General features: G+C 34.3%; 2 protein-coding genes across 2 annotated transcripts; both read right to left on the bottom strand.

The window, feature by feature from the left end:
* Positions 1-15,439: 15,439 nt before the first annotated feature.
* On the bottom strand, positions 15,440-19,735 carry LOC145099780 (uncharacterized). Its single transcript, XM_079037287.1, has 8 exons — positions 19,717-19,735; positions 19,482-19,559; positions 18,323-18,562; positions 17,760-17,903; positions 17,209-17,647; positions 16,590-17,111; positions 16,171-16,487; positions 15,440-16,071 (listed from the first exon to the last, which is right to left on the bottom strand). Exons 1-8 carry the CDS (start codon positions 19,733-19,735, stop codon positions 15,440-15,442), a joined length of 2,391 nt encoding a protein of 796 aa, XP_078893413.1.
* A 2,278-nt stretch (positions 19,736-22,013) lies between these two features.
* LOC145099779 (uncharacterized) lies at positions 22,014-24,689 on the bottom strand. Its single transcript, XM_079037286.1, has 9 exons — positions 24,678-24,689; positions 24,278-24,545; positions 24,074-24,173; positions 23,874-23,995; positions 23,688-23,772; positions 22,965-23,085; positions 22,700-22,855; positions 22,510-22,578; positions 22,014-22,262 (listed from the first exon to the last, which is right to left on the bottom strand). Exons 1-9 carry the CDS (start codon positions 24,687-24,689, stop codon positions 22,014-22,016), a joined length of 1,182 nt encoding a protein of 393 aa, XP_078893412.1.
* Positions 24,690-27,441: the final 2,752 nt, after the last annotated feature.

Below are 27,441 nucleotides of genomic sequence, written 5' to 3'. Positions count from 1 at the left end.
GTTCCAGAAAAATCCGATATTTTTCTTAGAATGAAATAATGTAGTTTTGTATCCAAAGACTGTAATGTATGAGTAATCTCCCTCATTTACAGAAAATAACGTATGTTTATTTCAATTTAAACGCATATGATATTAGTGAAACTCTCGAAATTTCTTAAATTTGTTATTGAGATGAAAGTGATTTCAAATTCGTCATAAAACTCGTTTAAGTTTTATAAAAATCCCGTAAACTTTATGTATTGTTATATCCTTATGTGAGCCGCTATAATCATACTTAAGACTAATGAACCTGCCACGACGTTTCTCAGGCGTCGATTAACTGAAATGACAATTATCACCCGTAGACCTGCAGGTCCAACTGTAGCTAGCAGCAAGGTGTGGGGTGTCAAACCCAATATAGATCTATATACAACTATCACGTTCTCCCTCCGGGAGACTCTGATTATAACGTACAGGATTTTATATTCCGCACTCGGACGTACGGAAAGAGAATGTCTCACAATTTAGGTTAACAAGTTTACAAGTTGTATGCGGGAGTGTAAAACCTTTCTGTATGAATGTACCCTTTTCGTACGTATGTGTTATGTGATGTATTGAAAACTATACCTATTATAGTTTTATCCAAAACGTTTGTATTATATAAGAACTCTTTTATGAAAAAGCGTTAGGATTATACAATTCATTAAACTATGCTTATTATAGTTTATATACATATACGTGTTCTAATTGAATGAATAATCTTATCATGAATGATTTATTTTCAGCTTATGATGATAAAATTTACAACATATCACATTCAATACTTAGAACTTGACATTAAGCACTTTGCTCAACATAATACAAAGTGTGGTAAAAATTACAAGCTGTTAACAAATTTTCAACCTTCCTACACTGTTTTTGAAAATTCATAGAAAAATCATACGAAGTCGAAAACTAAGCCCGTAAATTCTGGGAGTTCCCAAAATGTGTCTAGTTTACTCATAATTTTTATCATGATTTTTAATGACCTGCAACTTGGGTGAAAAAGTCCATAATCACAGACTGGTCCGGATTGGTGTTTGAAATGATAGGCAGTTTTGTAAAAATCACCATAAATTGTAGAAAAATCGTATGGAGATGTGCAAGTAGTCATTTTAAAGCTAAGAAGTGGAACTACATGCACCTAAAACAGTTTTGAAAACTAAAATGTTTAAGGTGTCCAAAACAGTCCGTGAATGGAGTCCAACTTTTCTGATGAAAGCTGTTAGAAAATTTTAGTTATGTTCTTGGTGTTTTAACTTGTATTCCCCCCCTAAAAACTTAAGAAAACATGAAAATGTAGGGGTATGAACTCACCTTATGTGATTTCAGTAGATAAGTGTTGAAGAAAAGAAGTGTTCAATCCAAGAACACTAGAAGGATCGCTTGAAGATTCGAAGCTCTAACACAAATATAATGGAGTTTGTGTAAGATATCCATGATTTGAGTGGAAATAACTGAGATAATCATAAAGGAAATGGATTATGCTTACCAAAGGTGGAGGAAACTCTCAAGATCAGCCCTTGAATCTTGGATTTCTAGAGAGAGAGTGAGAGAGAAAGGAGTTTGATCTTCTTGTGAAAGTGTGAACAAATGAGAGAAAAGAGGGGAGAGGGGGTGGATGTCCAGCTCTCAAAGCATGGAGGTGGCTTGTGAGGGAGGTAAAAAGGTACAAGGTATGGTGGGAGGAGTGTGGGTTGTCATGGAGTGGACATGGGGGTTGTTTGCGTCATAACTAGGGTAAGGTCAACACTTCTTCTTTTTGTACTTTACCAACTCTTTTTTAAATAAAATTTTACCCTTAAAATGTGATTAAATCATTAATTTAGGGGTCCTATAATTAAAAATAAAGTTTTGGGTGAAAATCCCATGTTAAAATAATCAAAAATGGGTTTAAAATGCAAAAATAGGTAAAAATAGGCGAAATCCGAGCTGCCCAGCGAGACCCTTCGGATCTCGGCCGAGGCTCGGTCCTTTGGGCGAAGGTTCGGACGCGGGGGTTGAATCCGGAGACGAAGGCGCGAAGGGTGGCTCGGCTCGGACGCGGCAGTCTGAGGCGGGGAGGCGAAAGGCGAAGCGAGTTCGGCTCGGAAGCGATGCAGTCCGAAGCGAAGGCGAGAAGTGGAAGGCGGGTTCGGTCCGAGCAGCTATCCGACGCGAAGGTGGAGTTCGGTCCGAAGGGTGGCTAGAACCGAAGCTACTGTGGTGAACAGTAGTGAACAGTAACTTCGGTTCGGACCTTCCTTCCATGTGAGGTTCGGTTCGGACCTTTCTTCTTAGCAGGGTTCGGTTCGGATGAACAGTACTTTCGGTTCAGCTCATGAACAGTACTTTCGGTTCGGACCCTCATGAATAGTGCTTTCGGTTCGGCTCGTGAATAGTACTTTCGGTTCGGAGGGTTCGTTCCCTTAAGTCCGTTTTTCGCGTAGACTTCCGTTCTTGGGCTATTTTCGCCAAATTCGAGGGTCGGGATGCCCCGAGTGATTATAGAAAGTTAGGAGAGATTTCGAGAGAGATTTGAGAGAGATTCCTCGTTCTCAGAGAGATTTGGGAGAGATTTGACGTACTTGGAGAGATTTCGCATACGAAGAGATACGTGAGAGAGATTTCACATACTTGGAGAGATTTGGGAGAGATTTGACATTCTTGGAGAGATTTCACATACAAAGAGATATGTGAGAGAGATTTCACATACTTAGAGAGATTTGGGAGAGATTTGACGTACTTGGAGAGATTTCGCATACGAAGAGATACGTGAGAGAGATTTCACATACTTGGAGAGATTTGGGAGAGATTTGACATTCTTGGAGAGATTTCACATACAAAGAGATATGTGAGAGAGATTTCACATACTTAGAGAGATTTGGGAGAGATTTGACATACTTGGAGAGATTTCACATACAAAGAGATATGAGAGAGAGATTTCACATACTTAGAGAGATTTGGGAGAGATTTGACATACTTGGAGAGATTTCACATACTTGGAGAGATTTGGGAGAGATTTGACATTCTTGGAGAGATTTCACATACAAAGAGATATGTGAGAGAGATTTCACATACTTAGAGAGATTTGGGAGAGATTTGACATACTTGGAGAGATTTCACATACGAAGAGATACGTGAGAGAGATTTCACATACTTGGAGAGATTTGGGAGAGATTTGACATTCTTGGAGAGATTTCACATACCAAGAGATATGTGAGAGAGATTTCACCTACTTAGAGAGATTTGGGAGAGATTTGACATACTTGGAGAGATTTCACATACGAAGAGATATGTGAGAGAGATTTCACATACTTAGAGAGATTTGGGAGAGATTTGACATACTTGGAGAGATTTCACATACGAAGAGATATGTGAGAGAGATTTCACCTACTTAGAGAGATTTGGGAGAGGTTTCACATACTTAGAGATATGTGGGAGAGGTTTCACATACTTAGAGAGATTTGGGAGAGGTTTCACATACTTAGAGATATGTGGGAGAGGTTTCACATACTGGAAGATAGAGCGAAAACGATTGAGAGTGTTTTCGTATGTGATGAATGAGAGTGTTCGGCTTCGCAATGCAAGGTCTTTAGACCCCGTTGTGCCATGATTTAGGATCTTACGCACTCCCTATGAGTATGCAACATTGTATTATTGTTTTTGTTCATTGATTAGCACTAATGCTAAGGAAATTTAAACACATGAACTTTCCAAGTGGTGTTTTCTCATTAGAATAGTGAGTTATACGGTAATTACATAATATAAACCCTATCATACAAGGTTTTAATCGAGTTGACCGGTTTGACTCGTTGACCTTGACCGGCTTAGACTTGACCCGATTTTGACTATTGTCACAGATTTTCACTAACATGATTTCCGCGAAGATGGGTCATGGAGAATCTCTTACCGTACACTTGCAAAAGATGCAAAGGTATGTCGACCGCCTTCGCAAGTTAAATGTTGACTTCGGTGAGGACTTGGCGATCGACATGGTGCTTCACTCTTTACCTCCGATGTACAACCAATTTAGGATGACCTACCACATGAACAAAGAATAGGTCACCCTAAGCAAGCTCCAAGGTCTCTTGAGGGTTGCTGAGAGCAACTTCAAAGACAAGTCTGTTGCACCTACTCCCAATCCGCCCGCTGCTCCTGTCTTGGCTATTGGACAAGGGAAGGGAAAGAAGAGGAAAGCTTCATCGAAGAACTATCGCAAGGTGAAAGCCCGAGATGGTGCCTCTTCTAGTGGGACCAAAGTTGATCCTGCTAAGCCCTGCTCTAACCCGAAGGAGGCAGAGTGCCACCACTGCCACAAGATAGGACATTGGAAGAGAAGCTGCCCGGATTACCTGCAAGCAATCAAAGAAGGAAAGATTAAGCCATCTTTCGCAGGTATATATACAATCAAATCTAACGATTCCAATCATGCTATTTCTTGGGTCCTTGATACCGGTTGTGGTTATCACATTTGTTCTAATGTGCAGGGACTAAGAAGAAGTAGGGATGTGGAGCAAGGAAGGATCAATCTAATCATGGGGAACAGAAGATCATCGCCTGTGACCAAGATTGGAGTATATTCCTTAGTGCTTAGGAATAGTTTAGTTTTAGATTTGAACAATTGTTGCTATTCGCCAGAAATGGCAAGAAACATCATTTCATTTCATGGTTTATATAGACAAGGATTTAGATTTTCTTTTAATAATGAGAATGGTTCTATTTTGGCTTATCTAAATGGTGTCTTTTACTTTGAAGCTATACCATGTAATGGAATATATGAAACCATTATGATTGTTGATAACTTAGGAAATGATGTTTTGAATATTGATTCTTCCACTAGTATGGATAAAGCATCCTTGTGGCATTGTCGTCTTGGACATGTCAACAAGAAACGCATAGCCCAACTCCAAAAGTATGGAGTGTTGGAGTCATTCGACCTTAGGGAAGATGACACATGCGAGTCTTGTTTGCTTGGAAAAATGACTAAGTCGCCCTTCACAAGTACATGTGAAAGGGGCGAGGGTCTATTGGACCTAATACATACCGATGTATGTGGACCGTTTAGATCAAACACGAAGGATGGGAACCGCTTCTATGTGACTTTTACCGATGACTATAGTAGATATGGGTATATCTACTTAATAAAGCAAAAGTCAGACACCTTTGAAAGGTTCAAGGAGTTCAAGAATGAAGTGGAGAATCAATTGGGCAGGAAAATCAAGATGCTTCGATCCGATCGAGGAGGAGAGTACCTAAGTCTTGAATTCCACGATGATCTCAAGGAGTGTGGAATAGTTTCACAATTGACGCCTCCTAGGACACCGCAGTTGAATGGTGTGGCAGAAAGGCGTAATCGAACCTTATTGGATATGGTTCGCTCTATGATGAGTCGTGCTTCACTACCAATCTCTTTTTGGGGGTATGCCTTAGAGACTGCCGCCCATATCCTTAACCGAGTCCCTACTAAGAAGGTTGCCAAAACACCTCACGAGATGTGGACAGGGAAAGCTCCCTCGTTGGCACATATCAAGGTTTGGGGTTGCGAGGCTTTCGTAAGACGAGATACTCACGACAAGCTTGAACCTCGAAGTGAGCGATGTATTTTCATCGGCTACCCGCAGACATCCTTTGGATATCTCTTCTATAGGCCGAAGGACAATGTTGTCTTCGTTGCGAGGAGAGGAGTTTTCCGAGAGCAAGAACTCGTAAGCCAAGGAGACAGTGGGAGGCAAATCGAACTTGAAGAGATTCAAGATTCGATAGATGAAGGAACCTCTACCGCTGGCGTTCAACCCGAGGAGGAAACTCCAATTGAACCGATTGACGAATCCTTACCTCTTAGACGTTCCGATAGAGTTAGAGTTCATCCCCAGTTCTATGGTTTTCATATTACTACCGAAGGGGACACGTATATTAGTGATGGTACACTAGTAAACCTTGATGAACCTAATAGCTATGAGGAAGCCATGGCAGGCCCCGAGTCTGTAAAATGGAAAGAGGCAATGGATAGCGAGATCCAATCCATGTATGATAACCAAGTTTGAAATTTGGTTGATTACGTGCCCGGACGCAAGACCGTTGGGTGATAATGGATCTTCAAGAAGAAGACCGACGTGGATGGGAACGTACACACATATAAAGCGCGATTGGTTGCGAAGGGCTTTACTCAAACTCCCGGAGTTGACTATGATGAGACCTTCTCACCAGTTGCGAAGATTAAATCTATTAGAGTGATGCTAGCAATTGCCGCATTTCATGATTATGAGATTTGGCAAATGGATGTCAAGACCGCTTTCCTTAATGGAAAGTTGGCTGAGGATGTTTACATGGCTCAGCCAGAGGGGTTTGTGGATCCGAAGCATCCGGATAGAGTGTGTAAGCTTGAGAAGTCCATTTATGGACTTAAGCAAGCATCTCGCAGATGGAATCTTTGTTTCGATGAGAAAGTCAAAGAGTTTGGATTTGTACGAAGCGAAGACGAATCTTGTGTATATGTCAAAGCCAGTGGGAGTATAGTAAGCTTCCTCGTTCTATATGTCGATGACATATTACTCATAGGAAACGACATCCCGACTCTGCAGGAGGTAAAGTCCTGGCTCGGGAAGTGCTTCGCTATGAAGGACCTCGGAGAGGCTTCTTACATCTTGGGAATAAGGATAGTAAGAGAAAGAAGTAAGAGACTAATTGGACTTAGTCAGAATACTTACTTAGAGAAAGTACTAAAACGTTTTAGTATGGAAAACTCAAAGAAGGGAGAACTACCGATACAAAGTAATGCCAAATTGAGTAAGACTCAAAGTCCGAGTACCGAAGCTGAGATAGCAGAAATGAGCCGAGTACCATACGCTTCCGCAGTTGGCTCAATCATGTACGCTATGACTTGTACTCGCCCTGATGTAGCCTTCGCTTTGAGCATGGTTAGCAGATATCAAGGGAATCCTGGCAAAGCACATTGGATTGCGGTGAAAAACATCCTTAAGTACCTTCGGAGGACGAAGGAATGGTTCTTAGTCCTCGGAGGGAGTGATGACTTGAAGGTGCGAGGGTATAGTGACGCCAGTTTTCAGACCGACAGGGACAACTACCGTTCGCAGTCGGGCTGGGTCTTTACCCTAAATGGAGGAGCAGTGACATGGAAGAGTTCCAAGCAGGAAACTGTAGCTGATTCAACGTGCGAATCAGAGTACATTGCAGCGAGCGAAGCGTCGAAGGAGGCAATATGGCTAAAGAACTTCATCGGTGATCTTGGAGTTGTACCTGCCATAAAGGAGCCTATGGAGATTTTCTGTGATAACGAAGGAGCGGTTGCCTTGACCAAGGAACCGAGGGATCATGGTAGATCAAGACATATCGACAGAAAATATCACTTCATCAGACATCGTGTAGAAGAAGGACAACTCGTAGTGAAGAGGATATCATCAGAAGATAACCCAGCAGATCCGCTTACGAAGGGACTGAGTAGGGTTAAGCACTTACAGCATGCTAGGAGTATTGGGCTGAAGGATGATATTAGTATAGATTAGATAGTATTAGAAACGTGTAATAGATAAATGTAATTGACATTTGATGATTAAATAAAGGAGTTTTATTTATGAGTAATGTTACTATCTTATGTTAATTGTTTAGCTATTGTTTCACTTTGCATGTTTTGACTTCCAGAATAATTGAAATTATTAGGAATAATAGAATTGTTCAAATTGTCCACAATCGTTCATATGTTGGAAGTAGATATGAAAGAAGATTGTCATGAATTGGTGTGTAGAATGTCTAAATGGTGTTAGACATAGCAAAGGATTGTTGCAGCGTTCATGAGTGCTTATGAACTAGTTTTGAGCATTGGAATAAACCCGCGCTTGCTGGAATCACCTTATGGAATACGATATAAAAGGTGATCGCAAGACGATAATATCATATAGTCTTAAAACCTAGATATATGGTTTATTATTTGTTAATTAATTGTACATTGATAATACGAAAACGCATCAGTAACTTGATGTTATAAAACGTATTGTTGTGTATAGTTGGTTAATGAATAAGTAAATGCATATAAGTCGAAGTTTATCTGTAACTTTTATCTAAGAAGGTAAAAGCGATATCTCGGCCGCTCGATGATTTGATTTTGACTTATGTGCTGGGCCCGGTCAGAACTGAATTGATGTGTTCGATTAAGTTCTATGTCAAATAAATCAGAGATCGAGAAACCTAAATGCTTGACTAACCATTCCATAGGATTGTCAGCATGATATCTAACAGAGGACTGTACGTTCCCTTATCTTAAGGACAAGATTGATTAGATCAGAGTTGACAGCGTCTTTGAGAGCTACGATTGCAAACCGAATTGTACTTGTATAGTTACTAGACTTATCCAAGTGGGAGACTGTTGGAATAGTGTCTAAGGCTGTAACTATATCCGGTTGTGCATGGTCCTTTTGGGTTGCCTTCACCATAGCAACTTGATAAGATGATTTATTAAGAGAGAATAAATATTATTAATATATTATGAGAATAATATAATGAATAATATATTTGTTATTTGATTAATATAAGTCATAGAATTAATTAGAATTAATTTGGTGACTTAAAGAGATTAATTAAATAAAGGGGTATAAACTGTCAATTGTTTGATAGTTAAGCTTTAGACTGTAAATCCATTTGGATATACTATGGACGGATTCTAAGAGGATTAGGATAGCTAAAATCTTCCATTAGAGTTATCTAGGAATGGATTTGGATAGCCTTAAGAGAAGATTATCTGATAGGGACTTATCTGTAATCCTTAAGGAGTCTACAAGTATAAATAGACCCCATGGCTGATGGAATTCAACACTTGACCAAAAGAAAGGAACCTCTGGTCGAAATTCCTCCTCTATCCTCTCTCCCAAATCATCCTCCTTGCTTTGGTGTTTGTAAGCCATTAGAGGAGTGACATTTGTGACTCTAGAAGCTCCAAGACCTCAAGATCAACAAGGAACTCAAAGGTATGATTCTAGATCTATTTCAATGTTGTTATTTAAATTAATTAGTAATTAGAAGTCTTGGATTCAAAGCATGTTTATTAGAAAGCCTAGATCCGAGCAATAGGGTTTTGCATGCGCACATAGGAAAGTTCTTATGGCTAAAACCCATCAAAGGAGTCAGTGGGAGTCTTAATGGTCTTGAAAGGTTTCAAGAATAAATCAAGAATAAACCTTATCGAACATCACTAGCACACGACTTGAGGTTTACAACCTATCGTGTTGACACTATCTTGTTTCTGTGTCGTTCCAGTTGAGTTACTTATGCATGTGAGTTCTATGAGTTCTCATTTGAATGCATAAAAGGCAAGGACCTTGATCAATGAAAAGTACATTGATAAGAAAGGGTGAGCTGCTTAACTACTTGGAAGACATGGTGGGCACTCGTGTTACCATAAGGCAAGAAATTAAGATTGAGAAAGTTTGGTCCATATGAGTTTGGATTTGTCGCAAACTTTGGTTTTAACAAATTCACATGGATAGGAACACATACACCATTCAAATATAAGTGTCATAAGATTCCCTCCTTCATGAAAATGACTGTGAGGAAATGCTTTCACTAAGAGAGATTTTAAGAAGATAGTATGTGACAACCCGAAGTTTGCCCCACCGCCGCAACCCGCTTCCGTCCATAAAATTCGTCTTTTTCGAATTGTTTCCGTTTAAGTTATAAATTAAGTCATTATTTTGGAGACTTTTATTATGACTTAATTGACATCCAAACACGTTAGAAACTCATCAAAACATCCCAAACTATTACTTAGAAAATGTTTAGTTTCGACCATATCGGGTTATGGCATCTTAATCGGGTGCGACCAAAAGCCCCGTTTAACGCCGGTATCGGGTAGAATTTCTCCGTGTCCAAAACTTAGAACCTATTTAAAGAGGTTTAAGCTTCCATTTGAAGCGTTTTCTCTCTCTCTCTCTCTCTCTCTCTCTCTCTCTCTCTTTCTCTCATTACTCTCTCTCTAACCTCTCTCCTCAAACCAAAGAACTAGGTCCAAAAACATCAATTTAAGGCTCAAATCCATCAAGGTAACTTCCCTAACTCATATTATAGCACCATTAGCCTTCAATTTCATGATTAATCTTTGGAAAAGGACCATTTTCATGTGTTTACGGCCCTGGAACATGCTTGGGCTGTAAACACAAATATAAGGGGTTTTTGAGCCTTTAAACCCTTCCAAACCAACTTTGGGACTTAGATATGACTTAATGGCTTACCAATTCGGACTTAGAACACCTTAAACATGGTTTTTGAGGAGTAAACATGAGTTTACTGCCCAAGAACAAGCTTGGGCCGTAAACTCATCATTCATGGAGAGTAAACTCAAAACCAAGTGTTTAAAAGCCATTTAAACACACCATTAGCCTTGGAATAAATCCTAGAACCAACCAAAATCAATTTGGGGACCTTAAACATAATAAAAACCCTTCATTTGAGAGTTTATGGCCATAACCCCCCAAGGATTGGTTCCAGGGCCGTAAACTCATTAAGACAAGTCAAATGATGCCCAAACTTCATTCTAAGGCTTGTAAAATTAGTTTGAATCACATGTGATTGATCTAAAGCCACCAAATCATCAATATAAGAGGGGTATAGGAGCTTACGGCCGTAAACTCCATGTTTAGGGCCGTAAACTCCCTTTGATGGTGTTATTGGTGATTTAATTCATTCCTAAGCCTTAGATAAATTCATCCCAACATTTCTCAAGTGTTATCTTACCATTTGGCACCATAAAACCTCACATTCATGAGTTCACGGCCATGAACTCATATGGTTATGGTCTTAGGGCTGTAAACTCCCTAAGGAGTTTACTCTTGAAGTCCAAATTCGTTATCCAAGCCATACACGTCCGTAAATGTCATCTGGGTCACTCCAAACACTTGATTTGAAGTGTTTTCGCTCATTGGAGTGTATTATCATATCTAATTAGTGTTTTAAAGTCTAACTAGATACCTTTGGATATTATTTCGTATTACATAGGAACCTCGCGTGTAATCAAGCCCCGAACCAACGCTTAGCATTCAAATCGTCGCGTTTTCTAGTCTGGTGAGTTCATACCCCTACCCTTTTTCAATGTTTTCACTGTTTTCAGGGGGGAATACAAGCAAAGTAAAAGTAATACTTGTAATCAAAACTTATTTTATATGTGTTGTGTTTCATATTATATATGTTTTTAACACTGACAAGTCATAGCAGATAACCGTTAGAACTTGTAGATCACATTATCATATAATTTGTGACAAACGTTATAAATTGTCGTATTTTATATTTTCACAAATGGTTTTCCACATTATAATAGTTAAAAACATAACCTTTAAACTTTGAACAGGAAACTTAATATATTGTTTTGTCCTCGGTAACACTCCACAGAGATACGCGAGTGAAGGATGATAAATAGAACTTTTGTATTGTCCTTAATAAAACACCCCCTAGACACGAATGTGAGGGACATGTATCATTGGAACTTAGTCAGGTCCTAGTTAGTACTCCCCCTAGACACGAGATTAAAGAACCACTAGAACAGGATTTCCGTATTGATATTTTCAGTTTTAAATTCATGAATCTTAAGATTGGAGACACGTCCTTTGCAACACTTCCCTTAGACACGAAAGTGGAGGACTATCTCCGTAACCAGAATATCCGGAAAGAGGAGAGCGTGACTTGAGTGTATAGATCTATACGGGACTGACTATCCCGCACCTGGCTGCTAGCTACAGCCGAACCGAAAGGTTCAAGGGTGACAAAAGTCATAGAAGATATTGGCCCCATCTCGAGTCAAATCTAGTCTGTAGTATGGTTATGGAACTCGCAATGAAGATTATGAAAACTTTATACTTATTTATTAGTTTTATATACGTCTTAAAACTAATGTACACTTAAAGGTAACCAAACTTTCAGGAAACTTCGCACACACACACTTTAAGTATGGTTGATACTTGTACGTTACTTTCTGGTTCGATAACACTTCATAAACACTTTAGGTAAATATAGGATTTTCCTAGAATAACAATTGAACATAATCAGAACCGTACAATATATCAGTTAACCAAACATTACTTTTAAGAAAATATGGGATTTTCTTGGGTCGTAACATTTTCAGAAACTAAAAGGAAACTCGTACATTTTCAAAAAACAAAACCGCTTATGAACTCACCAGCTTTATGCTGATTTTCAAACTGCTTGTATTCTCAGGTTCGCATTAGACAGGTACCCGATGATCCTTTTGCCGAAGACGGAGTGCATCGAAGACACGCCTTGCTTTTGTTTATATATACATATGTATAACACTATACAACTTTACTTTTGAACAAATGTAAATTTTAATATGTAATGTAATGGTTGTTTACTTTGCTTACTATGTACATTGGTTGCGATATTCATGACGTCCTCTGCCCCGGAACATTTCCGCCTTCGGTTTCGGGGTGTGACATAGTAATTGTGAAAATTGGATTCTCGAATTCGATTATGGTTACGGTATCCCTTTCCATGATTCGAATAGTGAGATTTGGCAATTAGTCTGAATTGTTTAGACACACATATGAGCTATCTAAGGCAAAGGTGTATAAGTTTGAGAAGCTTAGATAAAAGATTATCAAAGCATTAGGTATTAGAAATATGAACTTAAGAAATTCAATAGGTATTTTTTTTTCTGGAAGTTAAGCTGGTTTCTGAATACATGTCAAAGCTAGTGGGAGAATAAGTGTTATGCTGATATGATAATAATCATCATGATAGTGGGAGCATAAATGTTGTGCTTGTATGATTATTATGGAAAGTATTGCAAGTTAGCAATATTAATTAAAGAAAACAAGAGTTATACTTTGTAAAGTCGCAAGGGTTGAAAAGTTGTTTTGCTATAATTAAGGGAGAGAATATTATGCTTCATTTCAAATCTAAAGGCTTAGGTTGTGGAATGTTAATAAATTTAGTCAAGGATACCTAGTGCGTTCTCAAATTTCGATTATGATTATGGAATCCCTCTTCATAAATCGGATTGTGAGAATGTGACACATAAAATATTATGGCTGAAGATTGATAAAGTATCAGATCTTTATGTAAGACATTATGCATCGTGTCTCATACGCTTCGGGTAAATGATCGATTGCAAGTGCTATAATATTTGACCATTCTAAAATTTTCCAAATGTCTAGCGCATTTAGAGGGGAAAAGGACAAGAATCGGTTTTGACTAAAATAATTAAACAACTATCAAAGGACGATCCAAAGCTCGCTGAGGATTGGTCGCTTGTGAGTAGTTGGAAGTATAGTATTGGATGGACCATATCGACATTATTATGAATAGAAAAGGTTATATTAAGAATGAGTTGTCATATAGAAATGGTTCCATATTAGGAGTTGGATATTGAGAATCTTTATCTAGATTAGAAATTTTTATGCAAAAGGATGTTCAAAGGAATGTACTTTGAGTGAGAGACATCACGTCTATAGAATTGTATTGTAACAATCTCAAATAGAGGACTTTGTAATTTCATTGGCAATAGTCATTGTGATTTTTGTGCTATGACGTTACGAAAGGATCATTGCATAAAATGTTAGAATCTAACATATTCTATAAGTGGCAAGAATTTGATATTCTTTCACTTGTGAAAAGGATTGGGAGTTATGAAATGAATATGATTGGAAATGTATTCATTTGATCTATTTCACAAAGTAAGAACCATAGGTAAACATTGTGTGCATGCTAAGAGCATGGGGCAAGTGTTGTAATAATAATTCAAGTAAGAAGTTGATTAACCGAAACAACAAATAATGAGTAATCGATATGGTGATAAATAAAAAGTGTTTTATTTATACTCAAAGGTTTGAGGCCATATGGGATTAGTATTATTCTTGTGTTTCACTTTGCATGTTTTGACTTCCTGAAGAATTTAATTGGTTTAGAACAATCAAATTATTCGAATGGGCCACAGTCGTTCATATGTTGGATGTAGGTATGAATGAAGACTGTCGTGAATTGGTGTGTGGATTGTCTAAAGTGTATTAGACATAAGAAAATGTTTGATGCAACGTTCATGAGTGCTTATGAATATGATTTGAGCATTGGATTAAACCCACGCTCACTTGGATCACTTCATGGATTTTATCATGAGTGATTGGTGAGACGATAACATCTTATATTCTTGAAACCGAGATGTGTGAGTTGTATCTTGCGAGTCGGTTACACACTGATAATATGTAAACGCACCAGTAACTTGGTGTTATAAAACATATTGTTGTGTGTGATTCGGTAAGTGAGTGCAAGCGAGAATTGAGTCAAAGTTTATCCGTTCCTTTTATCCAAAGTAGGATAAAAGCGATATCTTTGGACCCCTTGATGATTTAGTGATGACACCTAAGCGCTTGGCCGAGCCGGGACTAATTTGATGTGATCAATTGTAGTCTGTTGTCAGTCGTCATAAATCGGAAGTCGGGAAATAGTATAAAGGGAATGATTAAGTTCATGTCTCATATCTATATGATATCTAGAATGGAGGAATATATGATCCCTTATCTAAAGGACACGCGTATCTGATAAGATCAGAGTTGACATCGGTTGTGGAACGCTACGATTGCAGATCAGGATCTGAAGTCATACGCAGAATAGTTATTAGACTTATCCAAGTGGGAGACTGTTGGATTAGTGTCTAAGTCCATAACTATTTTGGTGTGTACTTGACCCGATGGTGCATGGTCCTTTTGGGTTGCCTTCACCAAAGCAACTTGATAGGATGAATTATGGAGAGAAAGGATTAATTATGATTTATTAATATATTATGAGAATAATATATTAAAGGAGAAATAATATTGTTTAATTAATATTAGTCAATAATTAATTAGGAATTAATTTTGTGGCTAAAAGACATTAATTAAACTTAAGGGACTAGAACTGTCAATTGTATGATAGTTGAATATTGAGCTAATGGACTAAATATTAGAGGGGTGGACGAATTCTATGGGAAAATCCATTAGAAATCGTCCTAGGCCTTTAAGGAAGGAGTCTATGGGTTGCTTAGGGCCTAAGCATCCAAATTAGGGTTTCCTTGTTAGATAACCCTAATAGCCTCACTATTTAAAGATCCCTAGAGCACCAAAAATGTGTGGAAAAGAACTCCTTAGGGTTTTGGACGGTTTTGGGCAGCCTCCTCTCTCCTTATTCTTCATCCTCTTGCTCTTGGTGTTTGTAAGCCATTAGAGGAGTGACACTTGTGACTCTAAGCTTTCTAAAGTCATTACAAGGAGGATTTGAGATTGTTATTGCTACATAACAATCAAGGTAAGATCTAAAACCCTTTCACATGTTAATATGATTAATTGTATGCTAGAACTAGGGTTTAAAGTCTTGGATGAATTGCATGTACAATAGAGAAACCTAGATCCAAGCATTAGGGTTTGCATGAGCACATAGGATGTTCTTATGGCTAAAACCCATCATAATGAACATCAAATCCATATATACGCCACGAAGCTTCACATGCAGACAAATACCTACAATCATAGAAATTCTTTATTTCATCAACTGGAGCATCATCATTATCACCTCCGTTGTTGTTTTGTGCAACTTCAACAGTAGCCCGATCAGGACCCTTGTTAATATATTTAAACAAATATTTGATGGAAACCGCTTGATTGCACCAATCAACATTAATGTGAGCCTGATATCGTTTTAAAAGGGTTTTGTGATATGGAACAACACTTTTGTTGTCTAAGTTAATACCCGACTTTTCTATAAAAGATCCATCATTACGTCTCCTATATATAGGATAACCATTTGAATCAATGGAAGTATTCTCCAAGAATGGCTTCGGGAAGTTTTTTGAACACTTGTTTTCACTCATGCATGGGCATTTAGGATTATCAGAACCACATGGACCATGCATCATGAACTCACTGACAAGTGAGTACAATTCTGGATCATCGTCTTTGTTTGGAATTTCAGCCGAAATAACTCGATCAATATGTTCAACAGTAGGGAGTTTGTTATCAGAGTGCATGAATAAACATATATGTGCATGAGGCAGACCACGCTTTTGAAACTCCACCGTATAAACAACTGTAGATTTAAATAAATATAATATTTTAAGATAATAAAAAACATAAAAAAAACATGAAAAACACATTTTGATAACACTATTATTGTAATATATGGTACCTGCTTGGACCGAACCCAATAACCTCTTCTTCTTTAAGTCTTTAATCAAAGAATCCAACTTAATTTTGAATAATCTAGACAGGATATCAGGCCTATCTTCGGGATTAAGTGTGGTGTTAGCAAGAAACCTTTTAATTTCAGGCCACTTTGGATTGCATGTTACGGTTATGAAAAAATCTGGGTATCCAAACCACTTACAAAGCGACATGGCATCTAAATAGTTTTGCATCATGTAGCGTGCACCACCCGTAAAAGAAGAAGGCAAGATAACACGTTTTCCAACGTTGGAAATATCAATATTACCATGACTTTGTATGCTTTTTAAAGTTTCATAAGATTTGCATCTAAGAAATTTTTGCTGGTTGCGTATGTAATATAGTCTCTAAGTTTCAATCATCGTATAAGCATCAACCAGAAACTGTTGAAAAAGCCTTCTTGAATTAAGAATTAATGAAAAAACATTATCTCTGTCTTGAATTCTATAAGCAAAGAATTCTCTCATTGTACAGAAACGACGTTTGGTATTAGTTGAATGATCAACATCTCTGTGAGGTATGTCAACTCTATATCCATCATCTCCATATGGAAAGAGTAGTGGGTACTGAAGACCAAGGTAAGCCGGATGTAATTCGTTTATACGTTGTAGACTTCCTGATTTAGTTGTTACGATGATATCTCTATTATCAATTTCATCACCAATGTCACCAACAATTAAACCAGCAACCTCAGAAGCAGTAGGTAAGTTATATGTCCTTCCATCTTGTTGCCTTCTTCCTATAAGACGTAACTTTAGATCTATATGAGGATTTTCATCAAAACAGTCTCTAGCCATTCTATAACACTTAACCAGCTTATTGGTTGAATCCAACATGACCTTCAAAAAGCTAATGATTTCAATATCAAGAGAATCAGAAGTTGATGTGCACCCTTCGTTCTGTGTACTGTTAACAACAACGGTTATATGTAAAATTTAGCAAGTAATAATTATATCAAACTTATAAAAGCAATGGTTTATAAAAAAAATTAATAAAGTTATACCTGAAAGCATGTTGTCTATTTGTTATTTCATTTTCAGTATCATATATGTATAGTTGCGAAAACTTTGGTTTGGATCCATCTGTAGGTTGAAGACTTCCCATGCAATGATAATTTTGACCGCTAAGTCTGAAAACGTATGGAGCATTGCCTCTATTAATGGAAGAATCAACTTTTCCACCCATTGAAGTAAAGGAAAACATCGAATTGGATCGACGGATATTCTTCATGAAATTTTTTCCTTTTGGATCAAAATTACGAAAGAGATTTTGGTAATTTGTTGGAGCTTCTTTTAATTCAGGAAGCTCAACTTTTCCACTACCACAACACATGGAATAAGAAGTTTTCTTTCCAGAAGTATTGCCTTTAAGAGCTTCATATGTCCATAATTGTGCATGACACATCGTACACACAAAAGTCTGGTCACCATGGTACAAGTAATCTGTTCAATAAAAACGGTTGTAAGACTTTCTCCATAATTTAATGTTGCAATGAGTAATAATTTAAATATACAAGGGGATTATAAAAAAATTATTATTTTCCTTTCGTAATACCTGATATTAATTGTTGATGGATCTGTTGATCACGTAAATCTTCATCTGATGTTAGGTTCAAAATGGGTATCTGAGATATATTTGGAATCTTTCTTTTTTTATTTAGTTTTCTGCATGATAAATTGCTGGAAGAAGATCGAATGACTGAAGATGAATTCGTAGCTCTCATGTCACCAGACAATATAGAATATTGTGCATTTATTAACAATAAAAGTATGACAATTAGAATTAAATTTATAAAGTAAATAGATAAAATTAAAAAAAAAGTTTACACCCTTATTTTATGTGTACCATATATAGTAACAAACATTAAGTTGAATATAAATGTATTTGTACCATTTGAAATGTTGGACAACGGAGTTCTTGTAGTAAAATTAGAAACAAATTGAAAACGTTCTTAATCACGACCAATATTACCTATCAATAAACGATAAGTTGATATAAATATGTATTAAGTAGGGAACAATAAAGAAACAGGTATAATAGCATATAATCTTTTTACAAGATTAAGAATAAGTTTATATGGATAAAATTAATTAGGTAGGATGATATATATCATATACCTATTGGTACGGTGGACATGTGATTGGACCTTCTTGTATCCAAATAAAATCTCCTTTCTTTTCGTTTATCTTTAGCCTTGTTTGACAATGGACTGCCGATATAAATATTCGAAATAGATTGAACCCGTGTTTGCTGATATCCATATGACAAAGTTGGGCTGACATTTTCATTGTTACCGACAATATTGACAAACTTGCTTGATGAAGGTGTTTGAATGTTGGTAGTTATATTAGAAAGCACTGTAAAAGAATATAAAATATGTAAGTTATAATGCAGATACAAATAATTGTAAGTTAACATATAATAAGAAAAATATAAAAAATAATTTTAATGATATAATTAGAAATGATATATAAGGGATTTATAAAATAATAATGTTTAATTAATTGCAATGTAGCAAAGAGTGTAGGTAAAACATAATAATATTTAAGATTCAGAGGATAGTGTGAGATGAAAAATATTGTATGAAATTGAGACATTAATACAATTAATATGTAGTAGTTAAAAAGTGATAATATTTAAGTATTGTATATTTTACATTAATAAAAATCAATACTTCCAACAAATAAGTGTATATTAACATGACAACTAAAATAAGAATTTTATAAAGAAAAATTATTTCTAAAAGATACGTAACTTATAGATAATCATATATATTAATACTCACATCAAAAAGATTTATATTCATATTGATATAACAAATAAAAGAATGATTTTATAAATAATCTACTATGAAAAGAGAAGGAAAACCCGTTTTTTAGATGAGGCCCTCAAATGTCTTCCCAGAATGTCGATTTTTGACCTAGTTTAATATACGATCCAACACAAGAGGTTAAGAGATTAATAAGACAAAGATACAGAAAGGTTCATTGAAAATGAAAAAAAATACCCTTATGCAAACATTATTATGTTTAATTTTTCTTATTACAAACAAGTTATAATTTGCATATTCTTAATGGACTTTATTCTATTGCAAATATGGAGTCAATATAAATCATTATAATTTTCAGAAGCATAACGATGGATCATAAAGATTACTACAAACCATGTTCATTAACAGATCCGACAATTGTAATGAAAACATACAAAGGTCAACAGGCTTACCATATTGTAGGGGAAAGAATTGTAATCATTGTTTCCGAGGAGAGATCTATTTACATTTGAAGTTTATATAAAATGGAATTTTCATTTTTTTTACAGAAAAACGGAAAACCAAATTCGGTTCTGCAGCAATGCCTATAAATACACAAACTGTAAATTGTAAATTTCCTTAATAATGTAGTAAAAGATTAACAACCAAAAAAAGGAGGAGGTGAAAATGATGTTAGAAACTTATGAGTAAAATGGATACAAGGTCATTCCCCAACTATTTAAGATTGTTTTGTCTTCTTACCTGCTATGCAAATAGACATTTAGGTAAACTTTTCACCAAATGTGTAAAATAGTGAACTGATTTGTAAAAATGACGTTTTTACCCCTTGATCATATAGAAATCATAAATAGTTGGGGACAGAAAAAAGTATTTGTATTTTTCACTTTAATTAATCTACATTAAAAAAAATGAAAATTCCATTTTATATAAACTTCAAATGTAAATAGATCTCTCCTTGGAAAAAAGTATTTGTATTTTTCACTTTAATTAATCTACGTTAAAACCAAAAAACCCACAATATAGTTATAATAGACCATTCCATTCATTTTCATGTTTCCATTCGATCACACCAAACAAATATAACCACTTTCAAATAAATAGGAAAACACATAAAACAGCACAGTTGAAAAAAATCATGCATAACAGTTAATTTTTTTTTTAAATTATACTGCTGTAAACATTTTCAAGTTTGAATCCCAATGTTGAAAGCAGGGACTTATGATGGAAAACAGGGGCCTAAAAAGACAATTTAGTTCATTCTGACTCTTCAGTTCAACAATACTCAACATGAAAAATACTTCTTCATCTTAGTTTCTTACAGTTTAAATGTTGCTCCAAAACTTACACTTATAAAGTTACACACCATCTACCACATTTTGATACATGGAATGAAAAGTCAAAAGTCACAATCATATTTTTATCTTGCATCGTTCCTATTTAACACATTGAGAAGCAGAAACTGATGTTAAAAAACAAGACACACACATTAAAAAAAAACACAAGAAGAAACAAAAGATAAACAAGCAAGTTAAAAGTAGATTTTTTTTTATAAACTTACCGGAAGGATTGAACTCTGTGATTCTGATTGAAAGGACGATTTTCCACTATGATGATGCAAAACTTTGGAACACGAGGCTATAAACTCAATATTTCAAGAAACAGTGATAACAGATGAATTTGAATTGAGTTATTCATAGTATGTAACTTATAAAAATGATTTTTGGAAAGGATATCAAAGTTTAGTTTGAAATTATACAGTATTCCAAAATATTAGCTGTCAATGAACATATCTTTGAAACCTTTCCTAAGTTAGCATGATTTTGAAAGAGATTGACCAAATTTGTTCCTGATTATAAATGCTCTATGTCATTCTAATAGTAATTCCTGCATATTAGGCACTATTTTCTTACATTCTAAAATCAATTTAAAAACAAACGTAAATAAGGATCCCATAAAAAAAATATTAAAAATTCTTTAAAAAAAACGTAAAGAATCAAATCCAAATTGCTTATAATAAAAGAAAAAGTAAAGTGCAATACCTTGATGTGAAAGAGACTACATTCCAATAATAAGAGTTAAAAAAACTTTGTATTCGGATGACCGGTTAAATTTTGTTGCAGGATGTGAAAGAGACTACACATAAAAATACCTTGATTGACTGAAATATAAAAGACGATTATGAAGAAAATATGAATGTAATGTCCAAATATAAAGTGAAATATAATTATTGCATAAAGAATCAAATCCAAATTGCTTATAATAAAAGAAAAAGTAAAACCTAACACTAATGAATATTCATAGTGCACCGAACACAAAATATTAAAATCCCAAACAAAATCACAGTAAAAGTAAGGAAATATTTAAAAAAAATGGCTCAGAAAATAGCATAGATTAGCAAACAAAGATTGAAGTTTTTGTCTTGATAAATATGATCAATTTTCACCTTTAGGAATCAACAATTTTGTGTTAAATAGCCAACAGGTTTGTAAAAATGACGTTTTTGCCCCTTGCTCATACAGAAATCATAAAGAGTTGGGGACATAAAAAAGTATTTGTATTTTTCACTTTAATCAATCAACATTAAAAAAAAGCCAAAATAATAGTGATAATAGACCATTCCATTCCTTTTCCTGTTTCCATTCCATCACACCAAAAAAATATAACCACTTTTAAATAAATAGGAAAACACATATAACAGTAGTGAAGTTATCAAGATTTTAAGGAGGTATTCACTTTCTTACCTGCTACGTGTATTGAAAGCAATGGAGTGATGAAGAATATTTATACAAATAAAATATGAATGTAATGTCCAAATATAAAGTGCAATATAGTTATTGCATAAAGAATCAAATCCAAATTGCATATAATAAAAGAAAAAGTAAAACCCAACACGAATGAATATCCATAGTGTACCAAACACTAAATATTAAAATCTCAAACAAAATCACAGTAAAAGTAAGGAAACATTAAAAAAAATGGTTCAGAAAATAGCATAGAGTAGCAAAGAAAGATTGAAGTTTTTGTCTTCATAAACACGATCACTTTTCAACTTTAGGAATCAACAATTTTGTTGTTCCACCAACTTTTTCATCTCCAATACGGGGTGCATTAGGTTTGGTTGTTGATTCATAAACGTCATCATCAAGATCGTAAACATCTACAAGTTTACGTTTGACACTTGTAGGTGGTGAATTGAGGTTGTTGGTTGTTCTTGATGATGGACTTGTACAAATGCCAGAGGGAATATTCAACATAGGAGTATTATCAGCAGTGTGGGAAGTAGCATCCTTAAATTAAAAAAGAAATAATATTGATTTAGTAATATAAAGGATAACATGTATAAGAGTAAATGATGTTGTATTGTAGTTTACCTTACAACCAACTGTTTCTTGAGATGCCAGAGGGAATATTCGACATAGGAGTATTATCAGCAGTGTGGGAAGTAACATCCTTAAATTAACAAAGAAATAATATTGATTTAGTAATATAAATGATAACATGTATAAGAGTAAATGATGTTGTATTGTAGTTTACCTTACAACCAACTGTTTCTTGAGATGCAAATTCTAAGCCAATTATATTAACAGATTTAGTATCCATGTCCTATAAAATTATGGATAAAATAAAATAGTATGTTGGGTTAAGAAATCTAGAAAATAGTATTTCCAAAGTATGTTTGTTTTAAATTTATTAAGTTGGTGTATTTTTACCTGTTCTATCCTACTCTTTTCTCAATCTTCTCCAAAGCAGAAATAATATCAACATTATCCGTTATTTTGGAAATGTTGTAAGAACGACCAAATCTTGAAGAATTATATGTTTTGACAACAATCTTGAAAGCCAATTTTTTGTCGATCATGGAATTCAACTCAATAGGCCACTTGTATTGCCGAACTACAAAAAAATATTAATAGATAATAACTATTAAATTAATGTGTGAAAGTTAAGTTGTATTTAGCAAAATGGTATTGCGTATAAGAAAGATATACCCTTTCATATTTTGATAATAAATCAGCAGCAGATAATTTCAGAATATTTCTGACTTCACGATCAAAGATCGTAAGACTGACAACACCAACTAAACCTTGAACTCGGACTTTGATCATAAAACTAAAAAAACACATAAAAAATTAAAAAGTGTAAATTAAATATAATAATAATGAAGAATAATATACTAAGTTAATATTTATTACACACCTTGGTTGAGCAGTAACAACTTTGTCCTTGCACTTTTAATTCGTACACACCATAATCTCTTTCTCTTGTAAATGGTCTAAGTCACTCACTGTCTCATCTGGAACCTTAACTATTTCAACCTTTGACTTGCAATTTTTGCAAGCATTATAATACCAATTCCGTTTATCTTCAAACATCTTTATTGTGCCAAGAATTACTGCACAACCTCCCTATGATAGTAGGTGTATTTAGGTGTAGTAAAGATTAAAGTATTGAATTAAGTAAATAAAAAATACGATAATTCATCTACCTTGTCCAATTCGTGAATAGCGGATATTTGATGAAAAGAGTTTTTTTGAATAAAGTCATCATGTAGTGAATACATGATGGATGATCCCGAGTTACATGAAACTGAAGAAGTGAAAGAGCTTTTTTTTTTCTTGTAAACTAATCAAGTTAATTAATGTTAGATAGTATAACTCTATATTATTAAAACATTAAAACGTAATGAGAATCATGTAGAAATTTCATATAACCTTTTTTTGAATGTGGTTATCTCCTCAATGTCATCTTCAATATAAAGTTTTGTGGCCATGTAGGTGTTATTGACATAAGAACGATCTGAAAACGAAATTTAATAATTTTTCGCATGTATACAAATTCATATCATAGATTTGTTATTAATATAAATATTACAAATTAATAATTTAATAAGGAAGTACCTCGGATAAGCTTCAACTTAGCACATTGAATAAGCAAAACAAAATGACCAGTATGCTTAGAGACATATGCATTAATTTCGTCAGCATACCTTCCCCATAGAGTAACAAAAACTTCGCGTCCTCTGTAAAAAATGATGAAAATTAGTAAAAAAAAATATATCGTAAGAAGAATAATTATAGGTATAAAAAATGAAACCCACTCTAAATCTTTCATTTTGAAGGTAATTTTCTTTTCCTGTTTGTCCTTTTTGTCCTTTGCAGGTTCCAATGGAAAACACCAGAAAACGTTTCCTATAACATCTATATTATACAAAAGGAATAATGTAAGTATGTTTTTTTTGGTGTAAAAATGAAATTTAAATATTTTAATCCATTAGGAATGGGTTGAAAGGAAATGCACTGACCAAATGAAATTTTCGGGTTGATTGCATTATCATTAAGTTGTTGGAAGTCTGCAAAATCAAAAGAATTGTGTGGCCTGCAAAAATCTGTGCATTTAGTTACCTTCGTGGTATACTGGAAATAGAGTTTGTGTGGACCATCAACAAACTTTATAGCAACTTCATTTAACCCTAATGTAGGTTTATGAATGTAGAAATCACCATATTCTTTAAAAGATTTTCCTTGAAGCGATGCAAATGGTTTGTCCACATTACATTCAATTTTTGAGCCCTTTAAGATAAAAAATCAAATATTAAGTAATAAGCATACAAAAAATGTAATGATATATAAAATATGTAAGTTATAATACACATACATATAATACATATAATCGTAAGTTAACATACGTAAGTTATAGCATACCATTTCATCCATCAATATCATGCCAATCATACGAATTTGTTGATTCCATGAAGTTTGTTTCCACAGACGAATGACACGTACTTAATGGTATAGTTGTCTTGTGAAAGAGCCAACTCACTTATCATGCTAATCTTCCTATTTTCCATTAATCTGTGCAAGAATGTGGTAATGAACATAATAAAACACAATTTCAATTGCATAAACGACATAACACATTTAGGTCAATTGTGTACCAAATGTGTAAAACTATGAAATAAGGTTGAGAGAAATCATAACGACTAAAATTTTTTAATTTACAAATATATGCAGCAATGCCCAAAATACAAAATATGGAAATTGTAAATTTCCTTAATGAAATCATTGAAGTTATGAAGATTATTTATATGTTTTTTTTGAATTGGAAGTAGATTGACGTATGAGAAGACACATTTAGGTAAATATGGATGAAATGTGTTAAATAGCCAATATATTTGTAAAAATGACATTTTTGCCCCTTGCTTGGTGACGGAAAAAAATATTTGTATTTTTCACTTTAGTCAATCAACATTAAAAAAAAGCCACAATAATAGTGATAATAGACCATTCCATTCCTTTTCCTGTTTCCATTCCATCACACCAAAAAAATATAACCACTTTAAGGAGGTATTCACTTTTATACCTGCTATGCGTAATGAAACCAATGAAGTTATGAAGAATCTATGCAAATACACATTTAGGTCAATATGTAAGAAATGTGTAAACAACCAAGAAAACTGTAAAAATGAGGTTTTTGCCCCTTGGTCATACAGAAATCATAAATAGTTGGGTGCAGAAAAAAGTGTTTGTATTTTTCAATTTAATTAATCTACATTAAAACTAAAAAACCCACAATAATAGTTATAATAGACCATTCCATTCCTTTTCCTGTTTCCATTCCATCACACAAAAGAAGAATAACCACTTTCAAATAAATAGGAAAATACATAAAACAGCACAATTGAAAAAAAATATGCATAACAGTTAATTTTTTTTAATTATATTGCTGTAAACGGTTTCAAGTTTGAATCTCAATCTTGAAAGCAAGGACTTAGGATGGAAAACAGGGGCTTAAAAAGACAATTTTGTTCATTCTAACTCTCTCAGGTCAACAAAAGTCTACATGAAAAATATTTTTTCATCTTAGTTTTTTACAGTTTGAATGTTGCTCCATAACATATACTTAGATAGTTACAGACCATCTACCACATTTTGATACATGGAATGAAAAGTCAAAAGTCAGAATAATATGTTTATCTTGCATTAATTTAGGAACATAAACAGTTAAAGAGGCACACACCCGCATACAAATCAAGAAGTAAAAATTGATGTTAAAAAACAACACACACATTAAAAAAAACACAAGAAGAAACAAAAGATAAACAAACAATTTGAAAGTAGTTTTTTATAAACTTACCGAAAGGATTGAACTCTGTGATTGTGATTGAGAATACGATTTTCCACTGTGATGATGCAAAACTTTGGAACACGATGCTATAACTCAATATTTCAAGAGACAGTGATAACAGATGAATTAGAAGTGAGTTATACATAGTACGTAACTTATAAAAATAATTTTTGGAAAGGATATCAATGTTTGATACTTTCCTTGCAAAAGTTACGTGAGTGAAGCAATGTTTGTAAAGTTTCTTCAAATTAGAGTTATCTTTAAAGTGATTGACCGAAATTTGATTACGATAATTAAGAAGGTTTATTTGAGTTTAATACCTTCCCTGCAAAAATTACGTGAGATCTTTCTTTAGATTAAGCGATTTCATATATTGTATTCTTTTAACAGATTTTAATTTAAAAGACAAAAAAATTAGAATTTGACAAGTGGAATTAAAGGTAATTTGAAAAATAGAAAAAATGCCATGTGGCATTGTGAATAAGGTGATGTGGCGATGTTATTTTCTTTTATTAGGGTATATATATATATATATATATATATATATATATATATATATATATATATATATATAAGTTTAATTGAGAAAATAAAAAAGGTTGAGAATGAGGAAATCATTCTCAACCAATCATTTATCTAACATGTACACCTTAAAAAAATGCGCCTGCCATTTTTCATTAATGGTATATTTGTAAATTAGCCACATTTTTATATTGAACTTACCTGTTCGCTGTTATCAGTTTCCGATTTGATGATATCCTTAGCTCGTTTGAATTGCATATGAGGAATTCATTATCAAGATTCTTTTTTTTTAATATAACTCGTTAGCAATTATACGTATTTTTTCCATTAATCGTGAAGTTTCGCATCTGTATTAGCTTTCTTCTTCGTATTCCGTTTCCGATTTGATCAGGTATGTATATCGTTTGAATCGGATATATTGGAGTTCATTATCAAGACTATTGCTTTATATAATTTGTTAAAAATTACGCGCATTATTTTCGTTTTTGCTGAAGTTTCGAATATGTATTAGAGTTGTTTCATCATATTTTTGTTATGCAGTTTGAAATCTTTATTTCAAATCGGAGCTGATTTAGTTTTCAATCGGATATATCGTTGTAGATTTTATGCTATGAACTGAGAGAGATTGCTCAATTGCATCATCTGATCGAGCTGATTTAAGTTTCTTTAAGATATTTTGTACGTTGAGGTGAGATATATTCGAAATTAACCAGGTTTTCATATTTACGACTTTTTTGTGAGATATATTCGATTTTAAGATTGTTTTTGTTTATTTATACATATCATTTGGTTTATTATGTCAAATTCTAGTGTTATTGA

Source organism: Lactuca serriola, chromosome 4 (genome assembly GCF_051521515.1).
Source record: "Lactuca serriola cultivar US96UC23 chromosome 4, Lser_US96UC23_V15, whole genome shotgun sequence".
NCBI classification, from domain to species: Eukaryota; Viridiplantae; Streptophyta; class Magnoliopsida; order Asterales; family Asteraceae; genus Lactuca; species Lactuca serriola.
The sequence above is the reverse complement of the archived record's forward strand: the minus strand, read 5'-3'. Positions and strand labels throughout refer to the sequence as shown.

What these genes read in the sequence shown, in the direction of transcription:
- LOC145099780 (XM_079037287.1), bottom strand. An exon ending in CATGTCCACCGTACCAATAG is followed by an intron (nt 17,904 to 18,322) that starts GTATATGATATA and finishes ATTCATCTTCAG; the next exon opens with TCATTCGATCTTCTTCCAGC. An exon ending in TCAAGAAGGCTTTTTCAACA is followed by an intron (nt 16,488 to 16,589) that starts GTTTCTGGTTGA and finishes AACTTTAAAAAG; the next exon opens with CATACAAAGTCATGGTAATA.
- LOC145099779 (XM_079037286.1), bottom strand. An exon ending in TATTATCAAAATATGAAAGG is followed by an intron (nt 22,856 to 22,964) that starts GTATATCTTTCT and finishes CGGCAATACAAG; the next exon opens with TGGCCTATTGAGTTGAATTC. An exon ending in AAGAAACAGTTGGTTGTAAG is followed by an intron (nt 22,263 to 22,509) that starts GTAAACTACAAT and finishes TTTTAATTTAAG; the next exon opens with GATGCTACTTCCCACACTGC.